Source organism: Pteropus alecto, unplaced genomic scaffold, assembly GCF_000325575.1.
Source record: "Pteropus alecto unplaced genomic scaffold, ASM32557v1 scaffold196, whole genome shotgun sequence".
NCBI classification, from domain to species: Eukaryota; Metazoa; Chordata; class Mammalia; order Chiroptera; family Pteropodidae; genus Pteropus; species Pteropus alecto.
This window is the reverse complement of record NW_006439717.1, coordinates 1,153,311-1,167,006: the sequence shown is the minus strand read 5'-3', so window position 1 is coordinate 1,167,006 and position 13,696 is coordinate 1,153,311. Positions and strand designations below refer to the sequence as shown.

The window sequence follows — 13,696 nt, the reverse complement described above, 5'->3', positions numbered from 1 at the left end:
GGCAACTTATAAATGATTTTGTTCAGCAAGTAAAGAAAAATGAACACTTTCCCAGTAGTGTTAAATTCTTGAAACTAGACTTTTTTCCACAGTGCCAGAGATACATTTTACTAGGAAACAGCTAATTTCTTAAACTGTTAGTAAACTCTTGGTGACAATTCTAGCTTTTAATACTATGTGTGTCCACCCTGCCCGCCCCCCCAAGATGTTTGATAATAAGGAAGAATGTTCTTCCTTAAGATTAAATTCTTCCACAAGGTTAGAAAGCTGCCTCTGACTACACTTTTTAAAATGCAGCTAACTGCTGCTTATCTGGCGTTTTTTCCATGAGTCATATGGCTGTAGTTTGGTGGTTTAAACTGGTTTAAAAGCTCTTGTCTTTTAAAGAATAGGATTAAAGAAGGACCAGAATGAGCTCACTAGTTACACAATCACACAGAATGAATCAGAGCTGAAAGGGGGAATTTTACATGACTTATGGAATCAGGCTTTTCCCAGGAGCTGGGGGAAATGTATTGTTACAGAGCAGATTTGTCTTTCTGAAATGGTAGAAACCTGACCTTGAATATTTAATATGGCTACACAGGAAGGATCTAGTCTCTGGTCTGGCCTAGTTCATTAACGTATCTTGGTTTTTTCAAGCATTTTCTCTGAATTAGTTTTCAACAAAGACTGTTGCTTCTGCAATAGTTCAGGGCGGGAGTTGCCTCCAGAAAGGTAATTATCTGTCCTGAAGATTAGTCATTTAGGTGTGAATCATTCCTAAATGTCCCATCTGATGTGTCATTCTGACATTTCCTTTCTTCCTCTCACAGCGTGAGTGCATCTCCATCCATGTTGGCCAGGCTGGTGTTCAGATTGGCAATGCCTGCTGGGAGCTCTACTGCCTGGAACATGGCATCCAGCCTGATGGCCAGATGCCAAGTGACAAGACCATTGGCGGAGGAGACGACTCCTTCAACACCTTCTTCAGTGAGACAGGCGCTGGCAAGCATGTGCCCAGGGCAGTGTTTGTAGACCTGGAACCCACGGTCATTGGTGAGTTGACCTCAGTAACCCAAGTGATTCCCCAAGGGTCTGGGGCAGGACGTGTGTCCCAGGGGCTCTGTTGATGCCCTGGGGTTGAGCAGGCTTGTGCAGGTTATTGGTGATAGATGGCCACTTTGTTTCCCTTTTCCAGATGAAGTTCGCACGGGCACCTACCGCCAGCTCTTCCACCCCGAGCAGCTCATCACAGGCAAGGAAGATGCCGCCAATAACTATGCTCGCGGACACTACACCATTGGCAAGGAGATCATTGACCTTGTCTTGGACCGAATTCGGAAGCTGGTAAACACAGTACTTTATTTAAAGTGGGGTGAGAGTCTTCTCTTACAGTTTTAAGAGACCAAACAAGAATCACTCTTTGACACTAAACTAGGCCTTAGACTGCTAAGTAAGTAAGTAGGCTTTTAAACCAGACAGTCCTGGGTTATGGGCAGGGATGAGTGCTCTTTAGCCTAGTCACACTGAGTGAGTAGGTGACTGATTCTGACATGTAACTAATTGATCAGACTAGTAAAAAACAAAACAAAACAAAAAATCTGGACTGGCGCCTTATGTTACTACAAAAAGTTCAGAGCTCAAGAGGCCAGTATAACACTGACTAGAAATGGCCACAATGGAAAGAAACTTCCAACATTGAAAGTAGAGTCAGGGGAGCTCCCTTATTATAGAAGCAAGTATCACTCATTGAAACTTGGAAGGCATTGAGATATAAACACAAAAAGCAGAAGGCTTGCTTTTCTACTAGAGCTCGGGGTAGTGTGGACTGGCCCTGTGGCAGAAAAATCTTAAGCAACTATTCACGTCCTTGAAGTTGATAAGTGTTCTGTTTGGGTCATTTTAATTAAGAGTCTGGCAGTCAGCTGACTCTCTGCTCCTTAGACATGTGGGCAGCTTGTAAGTAATTAACCAAAAACCAATAATGAAGGCTGGGGTGAAGTACCTTGTTAGGAAAATCACATTATACTAAGCCTAACCACAACTGGTCTATTCTAAAAAGAATGGCCTTGCATCATTCATGGCTTCATACTTTTCCAGATGTTTATCATAGTTTTCTCAGCAAAATTGGGTTAATGATTCCTGTTTGTAAGTCAAACTTCAGCTATAAGCACTGACTTGGAAATCAGGACCTGCCTTTGGCAACAAATAAGCCTAGTGAAAGCCATTGAGGTTCTAGAGTGAAGTTCATTAAATACCAAAACATGTGCATTTTTCCTTGGTAATATTACTGTGTCTGTCCACATGAGGCTTAATAGATGCAATTGGTGGACTAGGATCTTGTACATTGATTTCATTCAGTGAGGGGTTGGTAGAGAATGTCCAAATCTCTGAGCACCTTTGAGTACTAGGGGTCATCAACAGAAAGGTCAAAAACACCCTTTCCTGGAGCTGCTATGTGCTAACTAGAATAGCTCAGTTAAGTGGTAGAAACAGTGACATAAGGTCTCCTGGAATTGTGACAGCAAGTCACCTTTCCCAGAATGAATAGGCTTTCTGGTAACAAGTGTTACTGTGCCAAGCACTGTTCCAAGTACTCGTTTAATTCTCAACCTGAGCTAGATTACTATTCTCCTTATTTACGGAATGAGAAAACTGAGATCGAGAAATGAATTTGGTCAAAATCACACAGCAAGGAACTGGTAGAACCAGATCCAGACCCAGGCTGACTCCAGCACCAGGGTATTGGAACTTGGCTATTCTGTCATATTCCAGCTCAGAAAGCAGCTGCCACACCTTGTAAAGATATCCATTGTGCGGGGCTGGTGGTCCCAGGCCTGTCCTTGGTAGCTCTCCAACTGATAAGTTGCCCTTGTTCTGTAGTCACAGCAAGGGCACCAGAGGGTGCCCTCCCAGTCACTAAAACTTGGGCCCTGTATGTATCCATTCCAATCCTTGATTCTTCTGCCTACATCTATGAAAATAGTTCATTTTTAAATAGCCCTCAGCAGATTTCACCCCCTCCCAGGAGTTAATTGTGAAGTTTCTCTGAATCACTTAGCACTTTAGAGGCTTTCTGTTTCAACTGCTTTCTTAGCAAACATTCAAAAGATTTTTAAAATCTTGATCAACATAATTATGGATTCAAGGAAGTGATTACAGCTTTCACCAAAGCTAAAATTAAAACTTTTTTTTTTTTTACAGGCTGACCAGTGCACAGGTCTTCAGGGCTTCTTGGTTTTCCATAGCTTTGGTGGGGGAACTGGTTCTGGGTTCACCTCCCTGCTGATGGAACGTCTTTCTGTGGATTATGGCAAGAAGTCCAAGCTGGAGTTCTCCATTTACCCAGCCCCCCAGGTTTCCACAGCTGTAGTTGAGCCCTACAACTCCATCCTCACCACCCACACCACCCTGGAGCACTCCGATTGTGCCTTCATGGTTGACAACGAGGCCATCTATGACATCTGTCGTAGAAACCTTGATATTGAGCGCCCAACCTACACTAACCTGAACCGCCTTATTAGCCAGATTGTGTCCTCCATCACTGCTTCCCTGAGATTTGATGGAGCCCTGAATGTTGATCTAACAGAATTCCAGACCAACCTGGTACCCTATCCCCGCATCCACTTCCCTCTGGCCACCTATGCCCCTGTCATCTCTGCTGAGAAAGCCTACCATGAACAGCTTTCTGTAGCAGAGATCACCAATGCGTGCTTTGAGCCAGCCAACCAGATGGTAAAATGTGACCCTCGCCACGGTAAATACATGGCTTGCTGCCTGTTGTACCGTGGGGACGTGGTTCCCAAAGATGTCAATGCTGCCATTGCCACCATCAAGACCAAGCGCAGCATCCAGTTTGTGGACTGGTGCCCCACTGGCTTCAAAGTTGGCATTAATTACCAGCCTCCCACTGTGGTGCCTGGTGGAGACCTAGCCAAAGTACAGCGAGCTGTGTGCATGCTGAGCAACACTACAGCTGTTGCTGAGGCCTGGGCTCGCCTGGACCACAAGTTTGACCTGATGTATGCCAAACGTGCCTTTGTTCACTGGTATGTGGGTGAGGGCATGGAGGAAGGAGAGTTTTCAGAGGCTCGTGAGGACATGGCTGCCCTTGAGAAGGATTATGAGGAGGTTGGAGCAGATAGTGCTGAGGGAGAGGATGAGGGTGAAGAGTATTAACCCGTCTGCTGCAATATTATACTGCAGTGTCTTGGGACTGTCTCATTTCTGTTGTGTGAAGTTGTCCATTATGTCCCTAACTTGTCAATAAAAGTGATGTGTTTTTTTTTTAATGTCAGGCTGTCTTCTGTATCACAGTGAATACTTGCCCCACTTATTCAAGGCCAGTTGGAGATGGAGGCTGGTCAAGTGGCTTCTGTGTGCTATGTACTATGCTAAGTTTTTCGCTCAGGCCTGAATTAATGGTAATAAAATCATTTGAGTAAGGCAACAGGCTTAGATAGATTGAGCCAATGCTTCTCAAACTTCAGTGTGGATGTGAATACCCTGTAGATATTAAAATGTAGACCCAAATCTGTAGGTCTGAGGAGGCACTTGAGATACCACAGTTTTTGGTAAGCTTCCAGCTGATGCTTTTGGTGTGCTGTGACCACATGTGATGGCAAGGGGTAGGTGAAATAGGTAGTAAATTCAAGTAACCAGCCAGACTGCCTTAACAATTGCTGTTAGTATTTGATAAAATAGTCACATGGGAGGGGCTTGGAATTGTGCTGATATATGCCATATTTAGCCAAAACCTACAATAGCAAATAAGAATATACTTTAAGAAGTTAACTGCTTGGAGAAAGTTGGCTGACACACAATTATAATAGTCATAGGTTGTAGTACTGGTACTTAACCCAATGTCTGTTGTGGGGAATATTTGAAGTATCGGAATAAAGGGGAAAAATTGAAGAATTATGTATACGTACGAAAGACTGGAGAAGGGAGAGTTCCCTAATTTGGACCCTCTTCCAAGCACCTGTTGGAAGCAGTGTGGTTCTTGAGGCAGGGAGGAGCTATAAAGTGGCTGGGGAAGAAGGCATAAATGTGCATGGCTGGAGAGCTTGGTGATTGATACTCAGGTACCAGTGGTGTGGCCTATAAGGTTAAGCTGAGTAATGGACATAGAGGACCAAGGGGCCAAGCCTCATGCAGAAGGGAGGAATCAGTTTGGGTGCTGGCCTGAGTGGAAATGCCACAAAAGTGGCAGGAGATGGGGGCAGGTACAGAGCTGCAGATGTGTTCACCTTTGCTCCCTTACTCTCATGGTGCTCAGTTACCAGAATCTTTTTTTCCCACTTGTGTTTTCGCCCCTTACCCCTTGCTCATCTCTGCCCCTTACTCTTAGAAAGGGAGCATCTAAAAAACATGCGCATTCTATGTTGGAACACTAACTGCACTGCTTCCAGCCTGAGATGCTTCAACTTTGTGCTGGGGGAGGGTCTTACATCATTCATCTTGAGAGCAACCCTAGTCTTAAGCCCTCCAGGGCAAGGCGTAGCCCTGTCACATCCTTGAGTACAAAGCCAGCTATTCCTGCTTATCAGATGGGCCAGATTCCTCCTGCAGCCTGAGTCCAAGATGAAAATGAACCTTGGACAGGCCGGCCACCCAGCCCAGCCACCAGAGGGGCAACTGGAGGCAATAGGACACTCAGCTGAGAAGAAGCAGATAATTCAGCTTCGGCTGAGCACACGATAGCCCATGATACTGAGATCCATACTTTGAGCCAGTGTTTCCCAAGCCCAGTCAGTGCCCTGAGATTGGGATTCAGGGGCTCCCTGTGCTAATCGCCTCTGGCCATGAGTGGCCCCTTCAATGACCTCAGTAAGCCTTATAGGTAAGTTACTTCATCTGCCAAAATGTGAAAAGGCTGGAAACCTTGAAGCAGCCGCAATTGGGAGCGGGAGGGAGTGGGGGGTGGGGGGAGGGGGGATGAGAGAAGAGTTTAGCTGAGAAAAAATATTCCAGTAGGACAGAGCCTGGGGAATTGGAAGAGTAAAGTGCCAGTGGTTGGGGAAGGATATGTCCTTGCAATGATAATTTTTCCTCTATTGTGTTGGTGAGAGAGTGAATTGAAGTTGCCTGCAGCAAGAACAAATATACCCCAAGGTCTAGGTCACTGCTTTGTGGCTGACAATCATCTGATCTGCCCTTGAGCACAAATGGAAAGTCTGGATTCACAACTGCAGCTATTGCTAATGCCGCTGAGGCTTGATGGGGATAAATGGAGAAGGCCTATATGGTGCAGGCTCTGAGATTGCCTGGGGCCCCAGTTTCTGGCTCTGTGGACAGAGAGCTTAGGCTGCTCTGGCCTGAAATGACAGGAGGAGCAATCTGCATACACCCCATGGAAGCTACTGGCTACTGAGGGACCAGTGGGCCCAGGCATAGCTGCTTTGAGCTGGGATGAGGAGGAAAGAATGGCTGTGAGGAGGGCGGTATGCTGGCCTAGCTACCTGTCATCCTAAGTGGGAAGCAGCTGGCAAATGCCCCTGCTCCAGCAGAATTTGTCAAACAGCCCACCGTCAGGCCAGAGGTGGCCAGGTGGGTTCAAGTTTAGAGAGGGCTTGTCTTCAGGTCTTGGATTTCTGTAGGTGTTGTGGGAGGAAGGGGAGGCTCTGTCAGGGTGGGAGGGTTCCATGATCTTCATAACACCCTGTGAGGAGATATACCCATTTCCACAGCTGAGAAAGTCAAAGCTCCAAGCTAAGTATCTAGCCTAAGGCTACAGACCAAGTGGCTGAAATGAAATTTGACCCCAGAACTCTGACTCTGCTCTGCCCAGCAGCCTCCAAGCAGTGCCAGAGGAAGTGGTCACCACACCCAGCAGCCTTTCCAGCTCTGGGTGATTAGGGCCACGTCCTGGGCCTTGTCAGGCAAGAGGCCCACAGTGGTCAGCCTTCGTGTGGAGCAGTGGATGGAGCCACAGCCACAGAAAGGAGATCTCACTATGCTGTTGATTGTTAGATCTCCTCCCAGCAGCCCCTTTCTGGGGTCCAGGTGATAGCACGCTGTTCCAGAGGAGCAAAGCCAGCTGGTCTCCACTAGCCAGACTGTAGCTTTCCTAGTAAGGGGGCTTTTTTGTCCAGGCCTCTCTCTGAACTCGAATCAATTCTCAGATCATAGAAATATGATGTCCTTGCAGGGTAGCTGCTACCACCTTTCTGGACTCCTGCCGACGAGACACCAGCCACAGTGCAGACAGTACAGCTCACACCTGGGGCATCACACCCCCACGCACTGGGCCCAGAATGGTCAGCTCCTGTCAGCCGAGGCCACAAGGTGATGTCGATAAAGATAACCCAGGCAGATGGCTCCTGGAGCCCAGTGCCAGGGTAGCTGTCGGGGAGACACGGGGTAACAAGATGAAGGGAAAACAGACCCATTGTGTTGGGTGGGGAAGGTTCCCACCTTCAGTCCCATGGAGAAAGTCGCCTTTGCCGACATCTCATTAGCCTGTCACTGCTCCGTTCATCCCAAGAGCATGATGTCTCTCAGTCTGTCAGTCCTGAGCAAGTTCTGGGAAAACAGTTTTTTCCTCTTCTAACACTCCTTGGAGTTTTTGCAGCAGGAGAGAAATATTCAGCAGCAATGAACTTTCCAGAACTAAAAACATGTCTTCTTTAGTCTGTCATAAAACAGAAAATGCTTTTAAATACTTGTTTCATCAGCAGAAGACTTCTTTTTTTTTTTTCTATTTAAAAACAAGAACAGAATATAAAGCTTTTTTAAATTACACAGGGTTTTGTCTACATTCATGAATTAGTTTAATTTGGAGGGGTATAAATTTAATCTCACTGCTATCACCCTTCCCTCCCCACACTCTGTTCTTATCAGATATCTCATTTGGCTCCAGATGTCTAGCCTGACAGTAAGCTAATACAGAAATGCCCTTGGCAAAAGTAACCATGTTCATTATCCTTTTATAAAAATTATTTCACTTTTTAAGTTTAATTCATTTGTTCATTATTTTGGGGGCACCTATTTGGTGCAAGCCCCTGTGCCAAGTTCTACAGGGAATATATTTAGTTTTTTGTCACCCTCAGACTAAAGACAGATCACCTAGGCACAATTCAAGGCAGTACATGCCACAAGTCAGAAGAGATGATCACACGTGGCAGCCACTGTTGCATATCTACCGCAAAGCTATCCCAGCTGGTTGCTGTACCTGCCAACACAGCCCAGTTCCATTAAGTTGTTAGGCACCCATGTGCATCAGGGGAGGCTGGGCCTCCCCACCACCAGGGTGAATCTTAGTCTAAGCTAATCGAGGTAATTCCAGTTCTCTTGCCAGGGATTGGTTAAAGAACCAGCATGTGATGCAATTATGGGACTGAGAGGTGAGGTAATGTCTGCTGATTGGGGGCTGGGGAGAAGATATTCTCGGAAAAATTTCCTTGCTCTTAAAAAGGAATGCAGGGAAAGGATTCTTCATTTTGGATATATTGTGTGCACACACGATGCTTAAAGTTGCTGCAGTCATCTCATGACCACAAGGGGAGAAACATGAGGACAAAATCTAACATGGAGCATGACAGCAGAAACATGAAAAGAACCTGAATCCTTGAGAGGATGTTGACTCCCTGAATGAACCATCCCTGAAACTTTTCTGCCTCTGGGTTTTCCATTATGTGAGATTATAAATCCCCTTATTGTTTAGGACATTTTGCCTTGGGTCTTCTATTGCTTCCTGCCAAAAGTATGCTAACTAATATGATATAAAAGCCCTACACAATAGTTCATAGAAACATTTAATAAAATAATAATAAAAATATTAAGACCCTTTTAAATCTGTATAACCCTTTTCCAGTCCAAACATTGCCGCGAGAGAGCGGAGATTCCATGTGCCCTTTCCTTGGTTTTCGGCCTTCCTCTGCCTGCAGTTCCTGGTCAACTGATCTGCTTCTTCCTGTCAGTGTTTCCAGGAGTCTTGGCTGAACTTAAACCATAAATTGAAAGCATATAGAGAACATCTGCAAGCCTAAAAATTGTTCCTCCTTCCCTTTTACATACAACTGTGAATGGAGCCTTCGTCAGATCTGCCTATTACAGAAGAGCAAGGAGGACCACTGGGAAAGAATCACTCCCTCTCAGGAAGCCCAGCGCAGAAGGCCCCTGATCCCAGGGCAGTCCCAAATCTTCCAGAGCCTAAGGGGCTTTGAATTGCCCTTGCAGACAAGAGGTTGGCGCCAAGTGACTCTTGGAACAAGAACCAGACCAGATTCTTGGGGCTTTAGGGTGTGAATAGGGGTCACTCGACTGGTTGTTCCCCTCTCTAGCAACCCTTGGGTCCTTGAAAGGAGAAAGCCTAAGAGGCTTTTTCTCCTTTTCTGGCCCATTTGGTTTCCTCTACTCTTCCTCTCTTGTCCCCTCTCTACCCTACCCCTCATCCTCTCCTACCTCCCATTCCATTTCTCTCCCCACCCTACCTTCGCCTTCCCATTCCCATCTCCATTTCCTCCATCACTTCCCTTCCCTCCAGCCAGGTGCCAGCACAGCAGTGCGCTGCAGACAGAATTCACCTAGAGAATGAGAGAACATCTAATAGAAGCTGACAATTGGCCCTCGCTGGCTGGGAGATCCTCTGGCTGGGCCCAGGCGTCAAATGAGGGCCTTCATGGCCTGTAGGCAGAGGGCAGGGAGGGCAGTTTGTAAGTCATCGGGCTCTTTGAACTTGTTTGTTCAGCTGTCACCTGGCCTCTCCCTGCAGAAGATGAGGTGAGATAGATGGCAGAGTGTCATGATTGCAGAAAAGAGCCTCCTGATGACTGCCCTGATGGACATGAGTCCTTATCCTGTTTTATCTCATAGAAGTCAAGCCCCTACCTGGGTAAGGAGGGGCCAGGGCCATATCTTTTCACAGCCCATGGAATTGTAAGTACTGCCTCCCATCTCTTCATCTTCATTAGGAAAATGAGGGAGGGGTACCTGTGGGATCCCGGAATTTCCCATGGGATCCCAGAATTTCCCGTGGGATCCCAGAATTTCCCATTCGCCCTAACCTTCTGGAATTCCAGGCTAAGGAGCTCATGCAAGTTGTGTAGTGGGAGGGAGGGTGTCTGCCAGGTGGACCAGCATAAAGTCTAAATTTCTTTTGAGCAATCCCAATAAATGGAGTTGGGGATGGGGGAGGAAATTCCTGTCCTCCTTGGACTCCCTGACTGTGGTCTATTCTGAACACGGACCCTTCTACTGCGGATGAGATCACACGGATGTTCCAGCTCACACCATCCCAAGACAAGCTGTCCCACTTCTCCCATCCCTTCATTCCCGTCTGTATAGGGACTGCCACACATTCCCACCTGGAGGATCTTGCAGCATCACTCTGTGAAGAAATTGCTCGAAGCTCCTGGGATCAGTGCTTTGAGACCCACCACAATCTTTAGTAAATGCTTTTTTTATTACCTAGTCCTCTACTCAACCTATATTCCTGGAAAGATCGTCAGAGATCTTTTCATCCAAGCCCTTTGTTTTACTAATGAAGAAAGCAAGGCCCAGTGACTGGCCCAGGCCTGGGACCAGGTTTCTTGCACATCTTCTGTCAGGAAATGGGGAGAAACTCTTATCAGGCACAGTTTCTCATAAAAGATCTACAGAATCAAGTGGATACTAGGACGAGAATCCTGGGCTCTATTCTGGTAAGCAGTGTGACTAACTCTGCAACTGCTCCTTCTCAATCTCACCTGGTAGCTAGAGCCATTGCCTTGCACCACAATGACGTTGAAGACAATAGGACTGACCCACTAGAGAGAGGTTGCAGACAGCATGACTTTTCATGACCTTAAATGCTCTTGCAGGCACCTCCTAAGAACAAGAATGTCTCCTTACACAACTGCATTCTCATCTTCACACTTAAAAAAGGAATAATCATTCCATAGCATATAATAACCAATTTCTCTAGCAGCCTTTATTTTTGTTCAAATCCAGGATACAATATAGATTTGAACATTGCATTTAGTTGTTATATCTCTTAGTCTCTTTCTTGTCTAGAACAATCCCCCAACTGTAATGGGTTTAATGGTGGCTCCTCACAAAGATATGTACACATTCCAGAACTCGTGAATGTAACCTTATTTTGAAAAAAAAAAAAAAAAGATCTTTGCAAGATGTAATTAAGGACCTTGAGATCATCCTGGATTACCTGGGTCCCCAAATTCAATGACGAGTGTCTTTCTAAGAGGGAGAGGAGAAGACACAGACAGACACAGAGGAGGAGAAGGCCATGTGGACACAGAAGCAGAGATTAGAGATGGTGCCACAAGCCAAGGAACTCCTGGGGCCACTAGAAGCTGGAAGAGGCAAGGAAGGATTCTCCCCCAGAGCCTTTGGAAGTACAGTCCTGCCAGCATCCTGATTTTAGATTTCCAGCCTCCAGAACTGTGAGAGAATAAATTTGTTTTTGGGATTTTGTTTTGTTTTTGTTTTAGAGAATTTTTATGTTTATTTGAGCCAAACTGATGACATATGCCGGGGAGCAAGATCTCAAATGTGCCCCAAATTTCTATTGTTTTCAGCCACCAAGTTTGTGGTGATTCCTTATGACATCCCTAGGAAAGTAATATACCTACTGTTTATTTTTTAATGACACTGACTTCTCAAAGAGTCTAGGGATCTTTGTCTTATAGAATGTCTCAAATCTAAAATTGTTTTCACATTGACCTTTTAAAGTCATAAATCAGATCAAGTCAGTCCTCTGCTTAAAACTCTCCAATGGCTTTCCATTGCATTTAAAATAAGCTCTAAACTCTTTACTCTGATTTACAAAGCCCTACGTGTTCTGACTCCTTCCCACTCCTCTAACCTCACCTTTCCCTCTCTCTTCCTCTCTCACCTCGCTCCAGCCTCACCGACCTTTCTCCAATTCCTCAAACATGCCAAGCTCATCCCAGCTCTGACTCTTTCCTATGCTCTGGCTCTTTCCTCTGCACTGGTAACAACCAAATACCATTCTTGATCTTTAAATCTGGATTGGGGGAAAATAGCTATTAAGGACATTATTGGGACAACTGGGAAAATTTGAATATCGACTCTATATTGGGTTAATGAACATGTTAATAGTACCATGGTTATGTAGGAAAATGTCCTCATCTTTCAGAGGTGCATGCTGAAGTGTTTAGAGATGAAATATTATGTTGTCTAAAATTCACTTTCAAATGAACTGTGGCAAAATACTGACAGTTGGTAAATCCGGAAGATGATCATATTAGTGTTTATAGTAACATTCTTTCAACTTTTCTCTGAGTTTGAAAATCAAAATAAAATGAGGGGAAAGACAGACAATTTAAAGGGAAAAAATCTTAATCCAGGTAGGTTCAAATTTTCATGTGCATTAAAAATTATATATAAAGTTTGTTAGAATACAGATTATAGGGATTCAGAAGGTCTGGGTGGGGCACTGAAATCTGCTTTTTAACAGACCCCCGGGTGATTCTGAGTCACAGCCCAGGCCAGACCATGAAAAGGAAAGTTAAGCATTCTGTGGCCATAAACTGCTCTGTTCTCCAGTTGAGGGGTATCTGTTTGGAAGGCAAGCAGGCAGAGAAGTGATTTGATAATGAGGGCAGGACTGGAGATCGTGAACACAGTAGAGGACAGGGTGAGTGGGGACAGATTTTGCCCTCCTCTGACTTTTGGCTTCTGGGAGTGGTGATGGGGGCAGAAGAAGAATGAAATCAGGGCTCTGAAATCCTAATACCAGTGCTGCTATTCCATTTTACACACCCTTGGTTAATTCTCCTCAACTGTGAAAAGAAGGTCATAATAATTTTAAAGCATCCTCCAAATTTCCTGCATTCCCTTAGTCTTGCCCCTGAAGCTCAATAAGCCTAGATGCATTCAGACTGCAGATGTCATTCTGGCTAATGGCCAGAAGGTGGCAGCAACACATCTCTTTATTTTCCAGACTGACAAACATGAGAAAGATTTTTTTCAAGTGCATCAGGGTTAACTTTTCAGTTTAACTAAGTTATTTGAACGAGGTCTTGTGCTAGACACCACTGACACAAAGGCGAATAAGACAACATGAGAAAGATTTTTTTCAAGTGCATCAGGGTTACTTTTCAGTTTAACTAAGTTATTTGAACGAGGTCCTGTGCTAGACACCACTGACACAAAGCGAATAAGACCTGATCGCTGCTCTCGAAGATCATATCGTCGGAGCAGGGCGGGGCAGGGAGTCAGACATATAAACAGTTTAGTGGCTGTGTGACCTTGGGCAAGTTGCTTAACCTCTCTGTGCCTCAGTTTCTTCAACTGTAAATGGGAATAGTAATAATATCTATGTCATAGGGTTATTGTGAAGATTAAAAAGTGCTTGGCACATAAGAAATGTTAGCTATAGTTACTATGCGATACATTGAGAGAAATGATGAGACAGAGAAGATATCTAGAGGGCTCCCTACCTGCAAAAATGGAGCCTCAAAAGATAATGGGGAAAGAATTCCACTCTGGTGGAGCCCCTCTGTCAGTGGGGACCCTGCAACTAGCCCAAGAGAGATCACTTTGAATAGAACTGGACTCCTTCTGGCTGAAGCTCATCTTGGCTCCTACAGACCCAGAGCACAGAACACCAGCAGGGCCTGACCCACCAGGCCACCAGGCCGAGCTTTCCTGGAAAGGGAGTCACCATTAGTTCACTACGCAGCCTCAGACAGGCAACTTTGTCCCTCTGAGCCTCAGGTCCTACCTGTGACGGGAAAGAGGACCATGG

General features: G+C 45.4%; 1 protein-coding gene across 1 annotated transcript in view; it reads left to right on the top strand.

The window, feature by feature from the left end:
* The window catches only part of LOC102886332 (tubulin alpha-1C chain), a 6,258-nt gene extending 1,979 nt beyond the window's left edge, over positions 1 to 4,279 (top strand). Inside the window, exons 2-4 of the mRNA XM_006916813.2 lie at positions 816 to 1,038; positions 1,181 to 1,329; positions 3,187 to 4,279. Coding sequence (XP_006916875.1) covers positions 816 to 1,038; positions 1,181 to 1,329; positions 3,187 to 4,161 — 1,347 coding nt within the window. The 3' untranslated portion in view covers positions 4,162 to 4,279. The remainder of the gene's footprint in view (positions 1 to 815; positions 1,039 to 1,180; positions 1,330 to 3,186) is intronic.
* The last annotated feature ends 9,417 nt before the right edge of the window (positions 4,280 to 13,696 follow it).